Below are 21,470 nucleotides of genomic sequence, written 5' to 3'. Positions count from 1 at the left end.
ATCCGGAAAATTCGTGTTTATTTTTTTTCAATTCAATTTTATGAAGAGTTTTATCATCAATCATTCAAGCTATGTTTTGAAGGTCTCAGTGAATTGGTGCGCAAGTGTTCGAAGTAGGGCCCTGAGAGCATGAGGGCAGTGGGCAAAAATCCAATACATCAAGAGAGAATAATTTTCCTTCAAATGAGCCTGATTTTAGAAGTTGGGTTACTTTTGGTCCAATAAAGGATCTTATAGGTTTTCGCAGATTTTATTGTTTCAACATACTTTTCAAAATGGATATATATATAAGCGTGGCTGGCTTTTTTGTCTTCTGTCAAATTTTCATTTTTTGTTTACGCATCGTTGCGAAAAAAGAGAAACGACATTTTGTAGCCCTTAAAAGCCACTTAAAAATCTACAAATTTCATCGCATGTTGCGAAAGGGGAGCTATTTAAAATTTTAAAGGAAAACAGGAAAAGAAAAAAAGAAATATAGAGTTACTGAATTATTGATTACTCTCAAAGTTTTTAGCAATTGTATTAGTCCTGTGGTCTTTTTTATGCGATTTTTAGCTTGGCGGATTTTTGGTCTTACCAAGTTGACTTTTTGTCCTCAAACAGGTAGCGCCCCAATGCTAGCATCCCTAAGCTCCAGCTGGCTACTACCGAAGCCAACTGCTCGTCCGTCATTTGAGAGCAATTCGCTCGAAGTTAGACGGATATCTTATTAAAAATTTAATTTGTAATAAAACTTAATGCATATTAATATTCAACAGGCTGCAATAATAATTTTTTTGTTCAGATAGCGTGTTAAATTTCTGTTAATAATCCGAGTTTTTTTTTATTTTTGAGGTTTTTCAGCTATTTTGCGGATTTTGAATTTTGTTAACACTTTTTGGTCATTTTGTTGTTTTATCACATTCATTGGAAATTGAAACGACACATTTTGCTCAAATTATTAATTATTTAACAGAATAATACTTTTTTTGGTATATATCATTGTTTTAGCGGGAAAAAAAATGTCGCAAAACAACAAAAATGATGATTTCAACAATTTTCGAGCCAATTTTTTGTGTCTTGCGTATTTTCTTAAACAGTTTTGTTTGCTGGGAGTGCTTGCATATTGTTGTGGAGTGAAATAATGGTCTCAATTTTAAAGAAAAAGATTTTTAGATGTACCTCTATTATGAAAATAATTGTCTTCTCTATTTTGGTTCAGTTTGTTTTTTTTATGAATGATTTTTAACTGCTCTCAAACGAAGTTTGTAGTAATTATATTAGTTTTGTTGGTGTATTTTTACGATCTAAAAAGGGAATCTGTTCTTTCGCTCTACAGATTTTTCTTTTGACCCATCTGATTTATGGTCCTCAAAAACAAGATGAACAGGTAGCGAACAGCGGGCATTGAGTTCTCTTAGAGGTTTTCAGCTCACTACTCTCCAAGTATCCAATTCACAGAAACTGTTGCGACATAAACATAAACTGACATAAACATATGGTGCGAAGGGCGGTTCTTTGATGTTGACCCCCCCCCTACATCAGATTCCCCCACTTCACCCCCCAACCAATCCCCATCCCTGCACATCTTTCTGGCCGTAAGGGCCCCGTGCAGCCAATGTTCTCCTCCCACGGTCCCCCGCCCCTGTTGCGCCCAACCCCCTCACATCAGCCCCTCCCAGGTTCAACCCCCCCCCCCCCCGTACAGGCCGTAAGGGCCCCGTGCAGACCTATAACCCACAGTTGCCCCCACCCCCATGAACCCCCCCGTGCACCCCCCTTCTCCCGCTGCGCTCACTTCACGCCCCTCCAATTCTTAAGCCGCCCCTTAAGCTAGCCTCCTTAAACCGTGGCTAGTAGCTACTGACGAAGCCAACAGCTCGCCGGTTGTTTGGGTGCAATTCGCCCGACGTTAGTCGGCTATGTTTCTAATCTTATCTTATTTTTGGAAGTTTTGTTTGGCACCTCTGTCAGTACCAGATCATTTCCTTTCACCTTTCGATAACATCGGTTTACACAACACAAGTCACGACTTTCACATTTGATTAATGAGTTTCCAACTCAACTGTTTCTACTGAAAAGAATTAATCGATTCGCTCATTGAATTACGCACTTTATTGAATACTGTCAAGGTCAAAGTAGCAAAATCAAAAGAAAAGAGAAAAACTAATAAAGCTTGTTCATTAAGTCATAGTGCAATAGGTAATAAAATTTCATTTGAGCAATTGCTAGCTGACATTGGTTATAAGCTAAATAGCCATAAGTTTAGAAATTGATTTAATTATTATTTGTGAAGGTATTTGAAACTGCACACTCAGTAAGAACCTTTTGGACATTGAAAATACTGCTGTCAATTTCTGTCTCTTATACGCTCTTTTCTGTTTCAATCCCGATGTGCGTCAAGGGTATCGACGGTGGCCATTTCCTGAGAATGTGTTGCCTTTATTACAGTTTTCTTTAAACACAGAAATTGAAATATCTTCAGAAGTTTGGGAAAAAAACCATGTATTAAAAATACAAAAAACAGTAAAAGTTTTAAAGTTTAAACCGGTTCCTTCTAATCAATGTTTTAGGTTGTTATTTTCATTTTTGAAGAAGTTCAACAATTTCTCTATGTAACTGTAACCTAAGAGTTGTTTAACACGTAGAAATTTGAAGCGTTTGGACAAAAGACTACAAAAACTTACAAACCGAAATAGAAAATTTTTCAGTTTCTTCCTTTTGTCCTTTGAACTCTTAAGCCATTTTTTGAAGAAATAGTATTTTATAGTCTTTTGTTTTGAGCTTATTTGCTTGAAATTGAAACCAATTGAACAACTGCTATACTCCTGATGAGCAATAAAAAGGAAAAAAATTCTAGAGAACGAGGAAAAGACCAGACAAAATTGAATTAGTTGGTTCACCTTTGGGCTGAGTTCTCTCGCTTTCTGAACACGCTATTTTTTGTGCAATTTATGGTCTCTCTTTTGTTGAACAGAGGTTGTATTTGAAAATACATTTCCCATTAAATAGAAAGAGGAAGAAATATTTTGAGAAAAATGTGTTTTGTCAGTTTCTGTGGGCTCCTACTCAAAGCTCACATTACAGAGTTCATTTGAAAATTGACATATTTGTAACTAATAAATCAAATATGGAATTTTTTAAAATAAAAAATCTGTTTTGTGAGTTTCTGTGGCCTCCTACTTTAAGCTCACATCCCAGAGTTTTTCAAATGTCTGTAAATCACGGTATTTCTTTCTACTGCGCGTCTTATTCTTTATATATTTTTTGATTTTAATTTTACTAGTTTTTTATCTTTAATCTGAGTCCTAATTTGACAATAAAATTAATGAATTGGTTCTTTAAGCTTTTTCTTTTTGAATTTCTTTGACTTAAAGGAAACATAATTTTTTGATGCTTTCAATATGTAGCTGTACCCATAATAAGTAGCAGTTCATTTATTCTTACATCTTACCTAATGGAATTTTTTTTCAATGTTATTTTTTCAAATAAAAAAATGTAAAAGGTAAATTGGAAAGAAGTTTTGAATTGAGCATACCAAAAGAATCCAGCAGCTGTAGTCCATTGATATTCAGAAAATTGTCAGTTATTCAACTAGAAAACAACTATTTTAAAAACCTACGTTTTAGTTTGGAACGTAAACCTTGAAAAGAACATCTCTTTTTGTTTCTTTTCAAATTGTAAATTTCAAAAATTTGCGAAAATGGGGTAATGAACTAAGTCGAAATTGGTATTAACATCTTGCCCAAGAGGGAGTGTCACATAAAATTTTACTCCATTTTTGTATTATATTTTATTCGTTAATTTGAAATTTTCAATGTGTGGTCCTTTGGAACTACCAGAATCTATGAAAATCAGTTATTCGTTGCAAAATAATTGACAACACAGTTAATTTTGACCTGCTATGTTGACTGAAATATTCATTCATTTCTGCAAAATAAAAAAAGTCGTACTTAAGGTTGCTACACAAAACATGCTTCAATTTGAGCTCAGAAAAATGGACGGTCAAAATAAATTTTTAACTCGAAATAAAAAGAAGTTTTTGACAAGCTTAAAAACTATATTGGAACATTCTTTGCCACGCACAGTTTCGGCGAGTCGTCTTGTTCCTTTTTAGAACGAGTCATCTACCAATAATCATTCTCTGACAGCAAGAGCATCAACTTTTCGCAGACGCAGAATCTTGCTCCTTTAATTATTCTTGGGCAAAGTTTGAAACAATTATTTTAAACGTGTGTCTTTTTATGCACATTTTTGCTTGACCGTTTTCTTCTAGAACATTCTTTCGATTTCACTTCTCGAGTGACTTTTTCACGCTTGAGTTCTTGAGTAGTCAGTTGCGAGCATTGAAAAGTTAAGTCTGTTGCTGAAATGAAACCGATTGTGAGCGATGATTGTACGTAGCCCGTGGTGGAGCGTAGAGGTTAATGTCGCCGACTCTTATCCTAGACTTCGCGGTTTCTAATCGAAAGCTTTTGCATCATAAGTTTCTCTAGCATTTTCCCCCTTTTAAGTTGTTTGCCTCGCCAGTCGAGAGCAATTCGTCCGACGTTAGTTGGTTTATGTTTGGTTGTTACACAAATACTAGTTTTCTTGAAATTTGCTTATTTGGTTTTCTAATAATATTATTCTCCTTGAAGTTTATCACAGACACTGTCGAAGACATTCTTAAAAACTTACAATTTCTGATTATTTATTGTGTTGGGAACTGTTGTGCAAACGCACATTGCAGATCCATTTTTGGAGCACGGTGTGCAAATTACCATCAAATTGTTTCGTTTCAGCCAATCTCAAAGTTAAGTAAAAAAGGAAATCTGATGTTTTACCTGCCCATGTTAATCCGCTACAATTTGATATTCGTGATAAAATCTCACTGTATTTGTTGTCTGCATATTTTAAAACAATCTTTATACAATCTTTTTATTGTCAACATATTTTCTTCGTTCCCTTAGAATGGTGTATGAAGACTTGGGATTTTTGCTGGTGAGGTAGTGAACAGAACAAATTGAAATTTTCCCGTTATTAGATTGACTACTTGTTTAAGCGTTATTACTGGTTCTTTATGGTGCGGGTGAGATAAAGAAAAGTAAACAATTATTTGTTTCAGAACTGGCGCCAAACCGTTTGCAAACGTGACCAAACTCAACATTCAAGAGCGCAAGAGAATTCTGGTACGTATGAGCGTGATAATTAATAATACTATATGGTTGTTATCCAGAGAAGTTACCAGAACCAAACTCTGTGGCATTAAATTGATCCAGACTATACGCCCCCTCTGAATTGAATAGCCCCGCTTGTCGTTCGAGAGCAGTTCGTACGACGCTATTTTATGTCTTATTGATTAGGTTTTTTGTTCATTTGTGGCATAATTCGATTGCCTAAGTGTATATGAAGCGTGAAAAGGTAAAAACAAAACATTTGCAAAATTGAACTCTTGATTTTGCGAAAAATTTACTTCAGTGGTTTAAGAATTTCAATTGGCTTCCCAAAGAATATCGATCGGCTAAACTGAAATAACAAAAATAGTTAGTTGGAACAAAACAAGGATTTTGTAATAGAAATTTTTCTTAATCATTTTTTAATAACCAGTGGAAAACTGGTAACTGGCTGGAATGGTAATTGCTAAATCTTGCTGCCCAATGTGATAAATATAATTATCAGAAGAAACATGAATGACTACCTAAAAAAAATATACCTCGCAGAAGACTCATTTGTTCTACGGCTTCTTAGTCACCACAAAATGAACGTTAAGCATTGATTGATAACTCCGATATTTTCTTGTCATTAGACCAAATTTTTAAAGAAATTTGTCATTGGACAAGAATTTTTAAAGTTTCCAACTGCTTGTTGGTTTTTTGTAGTATGAGAGGTGTACGAAACAGCCTTGAGCTTTAAATTTTTGATCTTTTGAGGGTAGCAGGTGGTTTTTAGTATATGTTTACTTCTCCAAACGCGCCAGTCAGCTATTACAATGTGCAAAGTGAATTGAAATGTTCCAACATTATATGGAGGCATTTATAACTAATTAACATGGATTTGAAGTTGTTTGAGTTCAAAGCTACTTTTTTCTTGCTTATTTCTCAATTAATCATCAAGGAAAAAGAGCGTCTATGCTGTGAAAAATTTTCTAATAGTTATTTAAACCGTTATGGCGGTTGAAATTTTCGGGAAAAGTTTTGAAAAATTATTTAGTTATAATTTTACCAAAATAATTTCATTTTACGGGATTTAAGATGCATTTACATTGTTTCTTTTGATATGCAAACGTCTCAGTTTAAACGTCAGTTCGGATAGTTAAACTGAAAAATTGTTCCCTTGAAATTTAATTTGATTTTATAATTTGACAATCGAAAGATTTTGTGACTTGATGGTCCTTTTTTAGAACATGAATACCTTGTTCAATGAAAAAAATGTTGCTTTCAAAAATAATATTTGATTAATTTTCAATAAAAACGTTTTTCTGTTTTTCTATCTCTACAGAAAGCCATCGATCGGCCAAAATTTCCATAACAAAAGAAGTCAACTGGTATAAAGCTCCTAATCCCAACATATCCTCTCTGATTTGGAAAACGCAAGAATTTTTTTTAAATTGTCTTTCTGAAAATGGGTATTAGGAGAGGAGGGAATCTAATTTCAGGTGACAGGTGGCGCGGGTTTTGTGGGATCTCACTTGGTGGATGTGTTGATGCAACAGGGACACGAGGTAAGGAGGTTTTCATTATTCGTTACAACAGAAGTATCTCTTAACTGGTCCCTTGAGGAGAGAGACTCTCGAATACGACTACTGTTTGTTCACTGCTTCCCTTTTTTGGTAGTCTACAAAGAGCACTTAAGTGTCACGACTTTCCCATGATACCCCCCCCCCCCCCGGCCTTTCGAAACGATCTTATCGGAAACTCTCTGTCATCATGATACTTTCGGTAATTGTGGTGGCTATATGCTCTATACTCTCGAACTTCTGTGGCTATAATGCAAATTCCCTTCCTAGTTTCTGTGGTTCTGTATATAAAATGCTGAAATGAGTATTAAAAACTTCAAAATTTTGCATTTGGACAAGGGGGGGGGGGGGGTGAATAGGGATAGAAAAATTTCTCGTTTCTACGGATTTTGGGTAAATTTCTGTTGTAGGTGACTGTTATTGACAACTTCTTCACTGGGCGCAAGAGGAACATTGACCACTGGATCAACCACCCCAACTTTGAGCTCATCAACCATGATGTCACTTTGCCCATTTACTTGGAAGTGGACGAGATATATCACTTGGCCTCACCCGCATCTCCTCCCCACTACATGTACAACCCCATCAAGGTAAATTCAACAATAAAATCACCCCCCCCCCCCCCCCCCCCCAACACCGCCTTGCAGCTGCTATCATTCTAATATGACAGTGGTTGGCAAGAATTGAGATTTGGTCTTTCACTGCCGCTACTTGAGTCTCAAAGAGTTTTTCAGTACCGAATCAGAACAAAATTTCAGTGATGATTCAGTGCTGAGAATCATTTCATGTCACGTTTCTTTCTGAATCAGCGCTGAAAGGAGTCTGATTCAGTGTTGGCTGTCTCCTCGGGGCTATAATGGGAAAGATCCTATCAACTGAATGCAATCGCGGTCAATCAAATATATTTACCCGTCTAGCGGGGGGGGGGGGGGTGCTTTGAGTATTTTGAAATGCTACAGCTTGAATTGCATTTTGTTCGTTATCATGTTAAAACAATTGCTGCGATCAAAGTTTTAGTTGAGCTTAAATATCGTATTTGGAAAGGAAATTATTTCGGCCAATTTTGTTGTCGGTCTGGTGAGAATACTGGCCTGAATGCAGTATGTTCAGTGCATTTGAAGCGACTTTCAGTTCAAAATAATAATTGTGACGGCGTTTGGTTTCAGACAGTCAAGTGCAATACAATAGGCACTATCAACATGCTCGGTCTGGCAAGCAGAGTCAAAGCCAAATTCCTCTTCGCCTCAACCTCCGAAATCTATGGAGGTAAATATGAATTGTGTACAAATTTACCCTCTCCCCAATCACGGTAAAATACTATAATGGGGGGTCTATAATTGGAAAGACCCCTTTGGTTTCAGTGTGTCGTATTTATTGTATCTCTAGGTGGTATGTTAAATGCGTAACCGCGTCAAACTAATTTCGGCTATTTGAGTGTTATGTTAATTGTATACTGTATTGTATCAATGTAGTAGAATGAATGCATAGCATTGGCCGCTTCAATATGGCGGATTATATTGAATGAGAAATTGTGCATTGTCAGGCTCCCGTAGCTCAGTCGGTTAGAGCGCCGTACTTATAGACAGTATGAGCAATGCGGATGTCGGCGGTTCGAGCCCGCCCGGGAGCAGAATTTTTGTCATAAGCGCATTTGGAATTTCAGAGAAACGTTTTATGGGATTGGGTGTTCTTTGGTCCCGCTACCAAAGAACACCCAATCCCATATAGGATCGTTGGATCTTTTCCGTTTGTGCCCCCCCAGCTTAGTGGGCGCATATTATTTGCACCCCCCAGACGCACGTGCAATATATTTACATAATGATTTACTATGTAAGACGCACGTGCAATATATTTACATAATGATTTACTATGTAATGGCACGTGCTTTGTACCTGGGGGGCGCATAACGTACTGGGGGGGGCACAAACGGAAAAGATCCGGATCGTTTGTGCTCCAACCCTAGTACTTTATGCACCCATGTGCATACATAGCAGCTGCCATTCAACAGTAATTTCATAATAGCAATAGGTAAAAATATGGCATGTGCAAATATAACAATTAATGGGTCTTTCCCATTATAGCCCCCCTCCCATTATGGTATAATTACCCTGATGGGGGTATAGGCTATCTGATAACTAAGCTGGGGGTGTAATGGGGGATCTTTTCCGTTTGTGCCCCCCCCCCCCCCCCCCCCCCCCCAGCTTAGTGAGTGCATATTATTTGCACAAACGGAAAAGATCCGTAATGGGAAAGACCGCAATTAATAAGTTGTGGAAGGGGAGGGGAAAAGATCCAGGATAATATGATTCTTCCCCCACACCATTTAGTGTGGACTGGCTTTATGATCGATGAATTATAAGTATGCTAGGTTATTAGGATTATCGCGGAAAAATCCTATAAATATTTATAAACGGTCATTTTCTTTAGATCCTCTGCAGCACCCCCAGTCGGAGACGTACTGGGGCAACGTGAACACAATGGGACCCCGGTCCTGTTACGATGAGGGCAAGCGGGCGGGTGAGACACTTTGCTACGCATACAACTTCAGAGTAAGTTGCCCAATTTGTTCCCTCTGAACCCTTTCTGATCTTAGTACCTTATGCACCCCCAGTTGGAGAGCGCGTGCCATTGCATAACTTAAGCTTCATTTATTTACTGTATGATTTTCTCCCCAAATCAAGTTGTCAGGCAATTTCATTTGTCTTCAATCGCATTTTTATCGCTTTTAAACGGCCTTTTTGTAATCTTGGCAATAAGCAAGTCCCCATGCAAAATTAATGTTTTGTTTAAAACAATGTGCATTAATTTGGGTGTGCTTTTCGTAGGTCATGTTACCCTTAAGACAGCGCACTCGACCCCCCTGTGCCCTCCGTGTGCTCCCCCAGCTGCACGCTCCAAATGCCGCACCCCCGACGCCCCCATTCGAAAGCTAAAGCTACTGACGAAGCCTACCACTCGGCAGTAGTTTGAGAGCAATTTGCCCGACGTTGGTCGGTTATGTTTTATCTTATTATTAAAGAAAGACTCTCCAATTGCAGTCGGGGATGTTTCCGTCAGATACCTCGAAATATTACCACTGTTAACTATGGACTTAATTCAACTACACGCACGTGCCAGATTTTTACATAATGATTTATCTATGTAATGGCACGCGCTCTGTAAATGGGGGAGCATAACGTACTGGGGGGGGGGGGGGGGGGGGGGGGGTGACAGTTTTCTGCCATTTGGGCAATTTGGGCTAAATCCATAAAACAGATGCAAGAAGTCAACAAAGTGACTTTTTCGTAATTTTATTAATTGCTCTCGAATGAGGAGCAATTATTGTAAACGTGTGTGTCTTTTTTTATAGCTGCGAAGCTGTAAGCTGAGCGTAGCTATATTGCGGTGCTCTTGGTTTTTTACAATTCAAAGAATTTGAATTGTATTGGGGCGCTGTCTTTTTTACGACTCGAAGATGAGTATTGGAGAAGTCCTTTTTTTTAAATCAATTTTTGGAGTGAATTTTGAAGCGGGAAATGAAACGCGTGAAAAAATTTGGAGTGATTTTGGTGCTGAACAAAAGTGAAGAGCGGAGCGAAAAGAGAGTAGTTTTTGTTCATACCGCTGTTTTTGAGAGAGCGAGAAATTGATGTGTGAAAAAATTTTTTCTAAGCGAGCGAAAATTTTTTTTGTTCACGTGCGGCTTTTAAAAGCAGTTTTTTTGCAACTTTTGATGGTTATGAGGTTTGATTATGATATTGTATTGGTTTTAGGTTCGTTTTGATAGGAGTTGATGGTTTCAAGTAGTTAATTTGATTTTTGATGCTAATTTGGAGGTTTTTAATCAGTTTTGCTGATTTTTAGACAAAATTTAATGTTTTTTTAATTGTTTTTTGTTTTACTGCTTTAAGTGGGATTTCAATAGAAGCTTGTTACTTAACGAATTGTCAGATACCAATTGACTATAGTTTTGTTGGTATAAATCATTTTTTTAACGGAAAAATGACCGAAAAATTGAGAAATTTTTAACAATTTTTCTCATTTTTTGCAGTTTTTCTTTCTTTAATCTTACACAAGTGTCTTACGCACCCTATTATAACTTGCCCATTGTTTTGCGAGTTTTTCGTTGCTCTAATTGCAAAGGAACCTTATTCGGCTTTATGTTTCCTTGTACTATTAAAAAAAACTCATTTTGTTTTTATATTTTTTTTGTTGAATTTGTTTTTGAATGCCGTTTCTATTCCTTATTTTTTTATGGCATTTGTGGAGGTTTAGGGTTCATTTTAGTTGTTCTAGTTCTTTAGTAATAAGTATGGGCAATTTTGGATATGAATCTTTTTTTTAATGAGAAATTTGACAAAAAATGGCGAACATTGGAACTATTTTTCTTAATTTTTTTGCAGTTTTTCAGGTATTTTTTTTCTGTTTTTTGAGACAAGTTTCATTGACTATTTTGACTTGTCTATTGTTTTGCGAGCATCTGGATGCCCTATTAGCTGAAAAGAATTTTTCTATGGATATATATGCTTTTGTAATATTAAGAAATTTACTAACTTTTTCCAGTTTTTTAGTGCAAGTTGTTTTCAAGAGCTTTTTTCATAATTTGGCCTCAAGTATTTTTTATAACATTCACTTAAGTGAGTTTAGTAAGTACTAGTTGTTTTGATGACGTAGTTTTGGCAGAGATAGTGTTTTCGGGATCTCAAGTTATGACAAAATTTGATCAGATTTTTTATCATATTTTAACAGATTTGATTTTTTTTACTTTTTTGTTTTATGGTTTGGTTTCGAGAAAATCATTAATTAGTTGAGGCAAGTTTTTTCTAATGAGTAGTTGGATGGCGGTTAAATAGATTTTCACTTCGAGTGGTTTCCGGAATTCTTCCGGCTATGTTTTTTTTTAAGATCTGTTCACACCTTTTCATGATTTTTGAAGTCAAATTGGAGTAGTGATTTTGGTCACGCCGAAAGAGGAAGTGGAGAGAAGAAGCGAGTGGTTTTGCGGCGGGAATTTTTTTCACTCTAATCTTAAAGTAGTGAGAAAACGGTGTTTGAAAAAAAATTCGCTTTCTCCCTGGTGGTTTTTTGTTCACATGCGGCAATTTCACTCTGATTTTTACTGTTTTTTTTTCGATTTTTTGGATCGGATTTTTTCTAAATGGTTTTCCCAATCCATTCACAGCTCATTCGAGGCCTAGTTTTTTGTTTGAATTAAATTTTCTTTTCTCGCTAGTAGTTTTTTTTGTTCACATGCGGCATTTTGACATTAATTTTTTGTTTTTTTTTCTTATTTTTTGATCTTATTTATTTTTTGTTTTTTTTTCTTATTTTTTGATTTTTTTAAATGGTTTTGTCAATTCACTCATAGTCCATTCTAGGTCTAGTTTTTCTGTTTAGTCAATGAAAATTCTTTGAATTGTACGTCAGGACTTGTCCTGCTATGTTTTTTTGTTTCGTCGTCTGACGCTCTTTTTCGTTTTACAATTGTTCACACAGCAAAGCTGAAAAAGTCAAATTTTCGGAATGACTTCTTCCTCTCACTAACGGCATTTGCGCGCGTGACCTCATTTCTCACTCGCTCTAGCAAAAGTTTTTAGGTTATTTGCGTGATTAGATTTTGATCATACGTGACTTACCTCCCTCAATAAAATGACTTTTATACTTTAAAAACTTAAGCTTAGTTTGAATTTGATTAAGGTCAAATGAACTCATATGTGCAGTAAAGGTCCTTAATAAAAGGCTTCTGCGGAATGAATTTTAACAAGCTTTTTTAATTTATCGCTGAATGTTTTTTACAAAGTTTTTTGAGCGCCGTCAATTTTTTGCAATTTAGATCTGTATATCTTTCTATCTCTATTATATGGCACGCAGGTCTATTCTTTCGCAGCTATTCCGGCAATCTGCCGGCTATGTTATGTAAAATTTTTGCTTGACCATTTTGCGCTTTTCTTCTAGAATAATCTATGTCTTCTCAAGTGGCTTTTTCTAGGACTTCTTGATTTTGGAGTGATTTCAATTGCTCTCACTCCAAAATAAGGTTTGTTGTTCATACAAAACCGATTGTTAGAGACTGGATGACAAGACCCTGATAGCCCAGTGGTTAATCATCGGAGGTCGGGGTTCGAATCCTACCGTGGTCTGATGTTTTCGCACCCATTAGCACCCATTAGGAAAAATTTATCTAGGCTAAAGCGCCTGAATTAAATTGCGCCGCCTGTCATTTGAGAGCAATTTTTTGGACGTTAGTCGGTTTTTGATTTTTAATTTGTCGACTGCACAACGTATCGAAGATCCTGGCACTGCTTAACTATAATCAACCCTACCCTCGTTTGAGATTGATTCTTCTTGCGTCAGCGGGCTATATTTAATTGCTTTCAAACAAAGTTTGTAGCAATTATATTAGTCCTGCGGTCTTTTTATGCGATTTCTTGCTTGACAATTTTTTCGCCTGACCCAATTGATTTTTTGACCTCAAAACGGGATAAACATGAAACGCCTGGAGGGCATGAAGTTCTCTTAGAGTCTTAAACCTTAACGGTTGCTAAGAATGTGATTCACCAAAACAGGAGACAATTGCACGGTGTGAAGGGTGGTTCTAAATGTTGAAAATTTGACCCCCATATGCCACCTCACTCACTCCGCCCTCTATCCCCCACCACTCACCCCTCAACACACCTCCAGTCCTCCGTCCTCCACCTGGCGGTTTGGAACCGTCTGTTGCCCACTCCTAACCCACCATCGCTTTACCCCCCACTCGGCTCACCCCTTCCCTCCCCCCATTGGCTATAATCTCTATGCCCCAGCTAGGTACTTCTGGAGCCAACCGCTCGCCGGTCGTTTTGGGGCAATTCGCAAACGTTCGGCGGTTATGTTTAGTTGATGCTGTTGAGTTTACTTTTCACGTAATATATTGTTTTGATGTCAATTTTTACTGTTTTGTTTTCGAGTGTTTTGAATGCATGATTTTTTGATATACGTTTGAGCATCATTTTGTTCCTCTTATGCAGATTTTGAGCCTCTAATAACTCTGTTACGAGAGTTATTTGGTAACATTTTTGTGCAGTAAATAAAATCAAAAGTTTTGAGAATGAAGTTGTTTCTACTCAAATGTGTACTCAATTAAATGAGTGATAGACTTTTTAGTACTGATTTTCGGAATAGACTGCCTATCCGAATGGAGGTGGATATTTTGTTTAATTGCTCTTGAACGAAGTTCATAGCAATTATTGTAAACGTGTGTGTTTTTTTACGCAAATTTTTCGCTTGAAAATTTTGACTTTTCGATTAACTTTTACGCCCTTGACTTTTTGCGTTTCGCGTGGCCTAAAATTCTCTTTCAATCACAATTTCAAGCAGCTGAGCTCGATTGGCGGCAATTTATTACTAAAAGGCAACTCAAAAGTGCACCGAAACTCATGTCATTTTTTAATTTAAATCTTAATAGTGGTATATTTCAACCTCTAATGTGGTTATTTGAAGCCGACTATTGAAATTCTTAGTCCCATTTAGGCTCCCCCTCCCTCCCTCCTCCCCCCTCGTCTGAAGCAGGCTGCATTTGATTTGAGCTCCCACTAGTCGTTCGAGAGCATTTCTTCCGACGTTTAGTCGGTTATGTTTATTAGCCGCCGTCAGCCGCTCAACGGCTATTGTTAAGGCGCTTTCTTTTTTTTAATTCGCGTTATTTTTTGCAGTTTAGAAGCTGACTTGTGTTCAGGGATCTAACTGAAACTTTAAACCAAATTCTGGAAACTTAGGAAAAATCTGTCAGTTTCCATCTCTTCGTTTTTTCTGTTTCAATCCCGATGTACGTCACGCCCGTCAACGCCGGCTTTTTTTCCGAAATCTTGCCGGCTGTTGTTTTTATCGCGTCCAAAAAACTGATTTTCTGATATTTTTTTGTAAGCAAAAGTCTCGGTAAAACTTGTTTACATTTTTTGCCACTCAGAAAAGCTTTTGAAGTTACTTTTCATGTAGGGAAAGTTTCGACATATTTTTGAGCTTTATCTGTATCAGTGCATCGCTTGTGTACGTCGATAGACATAACAAAGTTAGAATGCAATAATCAGTTTTATCAAATGCTTTGATTTGGAGGTCTTTTATTGAACAAAAAACCACGGAAATCACGTTTTATTTTTGCCTGTTTCAATGTTTGATCTTTATTATTCATTTTCCCGTCTGAAAAACGATTTGGATGTTCAATTATCTGAAAATCAAGTCAAACTGCGAAGGAAAAGAGCCACAATCGTTGGTCGACGAATATTAGCCAAAATTATATAATAATCACATTTTTCGTAATTTGCTTCACTGTTTTTTTTTTCAATTTTGCGTGAAGTGTCGTATTTGTAAAAAGATGGCACAATCAGTATTTTTTTATTGAATGGGCATTGTCTTATTGGATACGATTCCGGAGAAGTGTTAAGATCTGTAAGAATAAAAAAGAACTGTTCCAATCTATCAGTAGGCATCAATTGAAAACTACAAAGCTTTCAAAATGATTTTCACCAGGGAAAAATGATTTTCACCAGGAGAGAATTTACCACAAACTTTTCACCAGGAGTGAAATTCACCTGAAACATAACTTTTGTGTTCCTGTCTCTTATTCCTTCAAGAAAAATTTTGCCGGAATTCTTATTCTATCAGGTTGGCACAAAAATGTTAAAAGAAATTTTTCCGTATTACACAAAACATGCAACAAAATGTAGAAGGATGCATGGCTTTACGCTTGGAAATTTTGGACAAAAACGTTTTAAGGAATGCTTTAGACGTACTGCAGATCCAATTCTTTATTTTGGGTAATTTGATGTTGAAATATTAAGAAATAATATCTTTTAAATCTTTTCACCAGCAAAGATTTTTTTGAATTATTTACGTTTTTCATCAACCGAAATTTTCGAAAATTGCTTACTCCTCTGCAAATGCGAACTTGAGAAAAAACATTCAATTAAATCTTTCTATATTTCACTAGCTTTACTATTATATTGCTCACAAGTTTATAATCAATCCATTTTTTGATAACGTTTTCTGTCAAAAATTTAATTTTCTATGTCTCGAAAAATGTGAATGTAGATTGAATTTTGGTGTTAAAGGTGGTGTCCACGGCTTTTAGTTGAGTGTTCTGTTGTACATTTGTCTTTTTAAGTGAGCATTATACACCTTTTTTGAACTTTTTTTGTGAAAGAACTGACAATTTTTGTGACAGTTTTATCTCTCTAACAAAAATTTTTTGTGCACAGATCTGATACGATAAGATTTCTGTAATCAGACCTTGCAGCATTAAAATTTGGCGATGAGTTGATACATGATAACTATTATTCAGTTTAAATGCTTTCGAACGAAATTTGAAGAAATAATGGTAGCACTTTTTGTCTTTTGAATGCAAATATTTTTTGAACTTTTTTGTCATATATTCTGTCGCTCGTTTGAGTGATTTGAGTTTTCATTAAGCGAAACGGGATTAACAGGTACAGCCCAAAGATGTTAAGCTGCCGTGTAGCTCTCTAGGAGCCTAAGTGCTTCATAGGCAATTTTTGCTTGACTGTTTTTGTTCTAGAATATTTTGCTCGCTTGATTGAAATGAGTCGTCGACAGAAACGGTATAAACAGGTAACAGGGCATTAAATTGCGAGAAATAGCGTGGGAAAATTGCTTAATAGGCGATTTTTAACCCATTTTGCCCCATTACCGTTTCCAGTTAGCCTCCTTAATGTTGAGCTGGCTACAACCAAAGCCAACCCAGTGCCTGTTGTTTGAGTGCAATTCGTCCCAAGGTACATTGTTATGTTTGAACTTATCCAAACTCTGATTTCTTCTCGTGACCAACTCGCTTTCACCTGTAAGACTTTGGAGTGTCACAGGGAAAACGATAGAGAACTAATAGCATGGAATTTTTGTAGGTAAGACTTATAAAGTTTTATTTTGTTTAAAATTCGTTGCATTGGGGCTTATTTGGTCATTTTCAATATAGCCAGTTTTTAATACACAATCAAGGTGAAAATTAAGTGAAATCAAGTCCATGATAAGAATCGTTCCAAGATCCGCAAACAGGATCTCGTTTTAGCTAACCGCATAAAGTGTTATCTGCTTTATGCATTGTATTCGGAAATGCTGGAGCCGATATGAAGATTTATTGAACTGATTCTAGAGCCCGTTGAGTATCAAAACTAAATTTAGCTTAATTGTTTAACCATTATCAGGATTTGAAGGTATGGTTTATTGAGCGCGGAGATCACTGCACCGTCGCATAATTCTGCGTGCGTGTTATACACAAACAAAAATCGCGCCATCGTTGTTCATTACTCGTCGCCATTTACCTGTTATGAAAAATAGACGGGTTCCAATCCCGTTTACTTTTGATAATTACAGTGAACTTGTATCGTCATTTCTTTAAAATGTAATGATATTTAGTCATTTTATACCAGTTTGTGAATTCGTCGTTAAAAGATAGTTTAAACCATTTTCGATTGATTTTTGCAAATATGATTTAAAAACTGGAACATGTTTGCCCCTTTTGATAGGGATTTGTCATTCCGGGATTTAGCTAGAACAAGTTTTCAGTGCTGCTTGCCCTATGATGCTTTTATATTTTGGAGTTCATGAGCTGTGTCAACAGCTGTCGGGGTATGCACAATATCATGCTGGTCATTCTAGTTATATTATGCACATCTCAACAACGATATAACACGGAGCCCTCACTAATCAAAAGTACTTCTAAGATTGCTAAAGAATTGATACATTCGTAAATAAAATTTGTACATTCGTAAATAAATTTATCGCCAATAGATTTTTCATGGATGTGGCAATCGGCTGCTGAAGTATGCACAATGATTTGCTGTTTTATGAACATCATTCGACATAATTTAGCAGCAGAATCACGCATCCAACAATTAATCAAACCAATTACTGTTGATTTATTTAATAATTTGTATCAGTTTTTATCGAATCTACGGTCTAAGCCACCAAAGCATGCACAACATTGAATTTTATCTGTTGGTTCATGAATTTGGTGGGTTTTTCCGAAGAAATGTTGAAAAGAATCTGCTTAACATTCTTACCCAAAATCGATAATACTAGAATACCCGAATATCGATAATATTAGAAAATTATCTGTAAAAGATTGTTTCTTACCTGGACGTGATAATCATTTGCATAATTGTAAAGTTTTTCTTAGTGATTTAAGGTTAGCTAAATTAATATGGAAAAATTAAAGATTGGTAATGCTGAACAGCGCTTGTCATAAAGTGTGGAGTTAGCAATAAATTGAATGGTTCCTATTTGAAGCTGCAAATGGAATTGAATGAAACTCTGAAGAAAGTTGATGAAAATTAGCTTTAAATACTCGTTTGTTTATGTTAGGGATGTGGTTAGAACACGTGTCGTGCATTCACACTATCTTCTTCCTTGTGGATACGACAGAATTCCATCTCGATTTCTGTTTACATTCAAATAAACAATCGACAATTCCTGCATTAACTTTAATCCTTATATTATTGTTTAGCCTCACGTTAGGAACAAATTACGCATCCTTGTGGTTTAAGCCAAAACACCAATCAACAAATTTATGATGATTCAACTTTTCAGTGATTTTGAATTGGACTTTGTTTAAGAACTACGTGGATATCAAAGTTGCCCGAATTTTCAACACTTTTGGACCTCGAATGCACATCAACGATGGTCGGGTTGTGAGCAACATGATAGTGCAGTCATTAAAGGGTGAACCACTTACCATTTATGGCGATGGTGCGATCACGCGTTCATTTCAATACGTTAGGTACGTGTTACCATGATACTTTTTCACTAGTTCTGTTTGAACTAATTTTCAATTTGCTCATCTCTTAATGTGAACAAAATACCATCAGTTCCTAAATGAGTTAATTACTATCTTCTAAAATTTACCATATTTAGAGTTTTCAAAACTTATTCACGCTGTTGATGTGAACAATCGATCGTTTAGGAGAAAGGATGAGCTTTTTTGTGCGAACGTGAACTTATAGAATGATCTAAAATAAATTTTAATGACTCTTTGACCGCCAAGTTTGAACTTAATTATGAGGCAGAAAAATAATAGACAAAAAGGGCTCTACTTTTTTCACCATAATCATCATTTAACCCGGAATATTTTAGCACCATATCATTTCACTCTGATAATATTTCATCCTACAGATGATATGGGGTAAAATAAATTGGGGTGAAGAGTGGGAATCGACGAAAACAATGCAACGAAGTATATAAGATTGAAATGTTGAGTTAACATTTAAATTGGATGTTAATTCGAAGTTGCTAACTCGGCTTCATGAAAAAATATTTAAAGGATGAGAGAGCCGAAAATTGCCACAATGGAAATTTTCTTGATAAATTGTTGTCTGTGACCTTTTTCTCTTGTTTTAGTGACCTGGTCGCTGGTCTTGTAAAGCTGATGGCAAGCAACGTTTCAACGCCTGTCAACTTGGTGAGTTTTACAAATTTTAAATGGTTAATTTGAAATATGTGCCTTTAAAAATCAACTCTAAATTTACATTTCATTCATATGAATTTAATACATCATTTAAAGAGTAATTTTGAGAACCAGTGAAGTGGGTTTCTGACCTCAGGGTTTATTTTTAGGGTAACCCAGACGAGTACTCGATAGTACAATTTGCCCACCTCATCAAAAATATGACAGGTAATTTCTTAGGTCGAGTTTGAAATAAAATTCAGTTAATAATAGAGGACTCCAACGGTCTACAATGTTTCGGTCATCTAATTCCGTGCGCTTCGACGACTCGATTTTTTTTTACTCTAACAAGTTAGAACATTGTTGTGTATTCACCACTATTCAATGGTCAGACAACTGCTGCTGAACTATTATTCTATGAACTATTACAGATAATGTTCTATCATAAGTAATCGAAACTAGAATCAGTCATGAGTTTTCAAACGGGAGTAATCAGATAAGAGTTCAATGGAAATGATTCTTCTGTGGAATACAAATCATCACCTGCTTATTACTGAGAATCTGCTTGTTTTTATAAAGGCTAATTTTATAAAGAAATAGTTCAGCAGTAACGCACTAATTACAAGTTTTCTTTAAAGTCAAAACTTCTATTTTTAGTGGTTATTGAAGTTTAATGAATTTTGTAGGTTGTTGTCTATAAGAGTTGTAGGTTGTTATGTGAAAATATTGATTTGATGTGAAAAGAATTGTAAGTTGTTCATTGCAGAGGGTAAAAAGGGACAAATTGGGAAATGATTGGTTTAGGTGAATTCTAAAAGGCTCCAATTGGCTCTGTATTGGAATAAAGATCTTAGTATTAGTACCAACGTGATGGTTTTTGATAGACTTTTGTGACATTTTTCATGATGATTTTTCTTAAATCAGTGCTCAAAATTGAAAACAAGTTTTGTTGTTTGTAGGAACGAGGTCAGAGATCAAGTTCCTGAAAAATGTGGTGGATGATCCTCAAAAGAGGAAACCAAACATATCAAAAGCAATGAGAGAACTCAATTGGAGACCACAGGTACCATTTTGCATCAGTGCTGCTGCTGATGAATTTCTGATAGACTTTGGTTTTTGTTGTTCTCATTTCTCATGGATTTCTTACATGATGCATGTATATATTGCTAAGCTTATTGCAATCTTGTGTAAGGTGATCAGTAATTTATCTAGAAGCACTGATTGCTCTCTTTTTTTCGGTGTTCTTAAATGCGATTTTCTGATTTTGTGTCTGACCGATAAGCCGATAAAACACGAATGCAAGAAGTCAAATTTCAGTTTTCGTAGCTTTATTAATTTGTCAATTGGACAGTGGTTTGGCAATGCATCAATTCTTGTGCAAAAGAATTTTTTTGAAATTTTAGACTTTAAAATTGTGCATTTCACAGGTTATCCGTTTTTTTTTTGTGGAGTTATCTTTCCGGACCCCTCCCCCATGAAGCTAGCCTCTCTAAGTGAAAGCTGGCAACTGTAACACCCTTCCCCTCGTTTGAGTTTGATTCGCCTGTGGGCTGTGTTTCTAATTTGGGTTAACTCTTTTAAGATTCCTGTGAAGACTGGTCTGGAGACTACAATCAAATATTTCCGGTCCGAGATTTACAGAGATGACACGTGGACACCATTCGCAGATGCGGCGTCTGTGAAGCAGAATAAATACGAAGGCAAAACGTTTCCGGAAGCAGACTAACTACTTGTAGAATTTAAAATTTATTAACTGTTTCTGCTTCCACGCCCTGAACAATTTTTGTTTTCAAACTTTTGATCGAGTTCTCATAGCCTGAAGACAGGAAGCAGTTCTCAAAGTTCAGCAAATTGTCCTCCATAAGAAAAAAAATTACAATTTCCCACCAATTTGTTGATTTTGTAGATTCAATTTATTAAGAATCAGAATCCGTCAGTTGAAATGAGAAGAATATATAAAAAGTGAATTAAAAATTGTATTTTTCATCTTAACGAGGACATTTTGAATAACTATTTTCATTCCGTGCTTAATTAGAAACAACTTTTCGAAAAGGTGTCACTTCAAATGTGTCCTCAGTCTTTTGTTCGGTAACTTTCAGAAGATTCGAGTCTTCAAAGAAATTGTGCAAAATTTTCTTGCCTCTCATTTTGCGTCTTTCCCATCATAGTCCCCAGTTTGGGCATATAACGATGTAACGTTAAACCCTCAACCACACACCCCCCCCCCCCCCCCCGCATCATGGCAAAGATACCATAATGGGGTGGCTATAAATTAATTGAGAGTGGGACTATATTGAGAAATACTCAGCATTTTAACGTTGTTTGCAATTTGAAAGACTGCTTATTGTTTTATAGCCATTTGGT

The 21,470-nt window shown here is 36.1% G+C and overlaps 1 protein-coding gene and 1 non-coding gene across 9 annotated transcripts in view; both read left to right on the top strand.

Annotated features, from left to right (window-relative positions):
- Nucleotides 1-20,986, top strand: part of LOC142341870 (UDP-glucuronic acid decarboxylase 1-like) — a 380,310-nt gene extending 359,324 nt beyond the window's left edge. For all 8 annotated transcript variants that reach the window (XM_075393164.1, XM_075393165.1, XM_075393166.1 and 5 more), the window contains 10 exons: nucleotides 5,087-5,150; nucleotides 6,617-6,682; nucleotides 7,108-7,287; nucleotides 7,864-7,963; nucleotides 9,125-9,246; nucleotides 18,280-18,443; nucleotides 19,061-19,121; nucleotides 19,277-19,334; nucleotides 20,066-20,169; nucleotides 20,689-20,986. In XM_075393164.1, coding sequence (XP_075249279.1) covers nucleotides 5,087-5,150; nucleotides 6,617-6,682; nucleotides 7,108-7,287; nucleotides 7,864-7,963; nucleotides 9,125-9,246; nucleotides 18,280-18,443; nucleotides 19,061-19,121; nucleotides 19,277-19,334; nucleotides 20,066-20,169; nucleotides 20,689-20,832 — 1,063 coding nt within the window. In that variant the 3' untranslated portion in view covers nucleotides 20,833-20,986. The remainder of the gene's footprint in view (nucleotides 1-5,086; nucleotides 5,151-6,616; nucleotides 6,683-7,107; nucleotides 7,288-7,863; nucleotides 7,964-9,124; nucleotides 9,247-18,279; nucleotides 18,444-19,060; nucleotides 19,122-19,276; nucleotides 19,335-20,065; nucleotides 20,170-20,688) is intronic.
- Nucleotides 8,241-8,327, top strand: Trnai-uau (transfer RNA isoleucine (anticodon UAU)). The gene is given in 2 exon segments: nucleotides 8,241-8,278; nucleotides 8,292-8,327. It is a non-coding gene; the product is annotated as a tRNA-Ile (tRNA).
- Nucleotides 20,987-21,470: the final 484 nt, after the last annotated feature.

Source organism: Convolutriloba macropyga, chromosome 6 (genome assembly GCF_964194025.1).
Source record: "Convolutriloba macropyga chromosome 6, txConMacr16.3, whole genome shotgun sequence".
NCBI lineage: Eukaryota > Metazoa > Xenacoelomorpha > Acoela > Convolutidae > Convolutriloba > Convolutriloba macropyga.
This window is presented reverse-complemented; position numbering and strand designations above follow the sequence as displayed.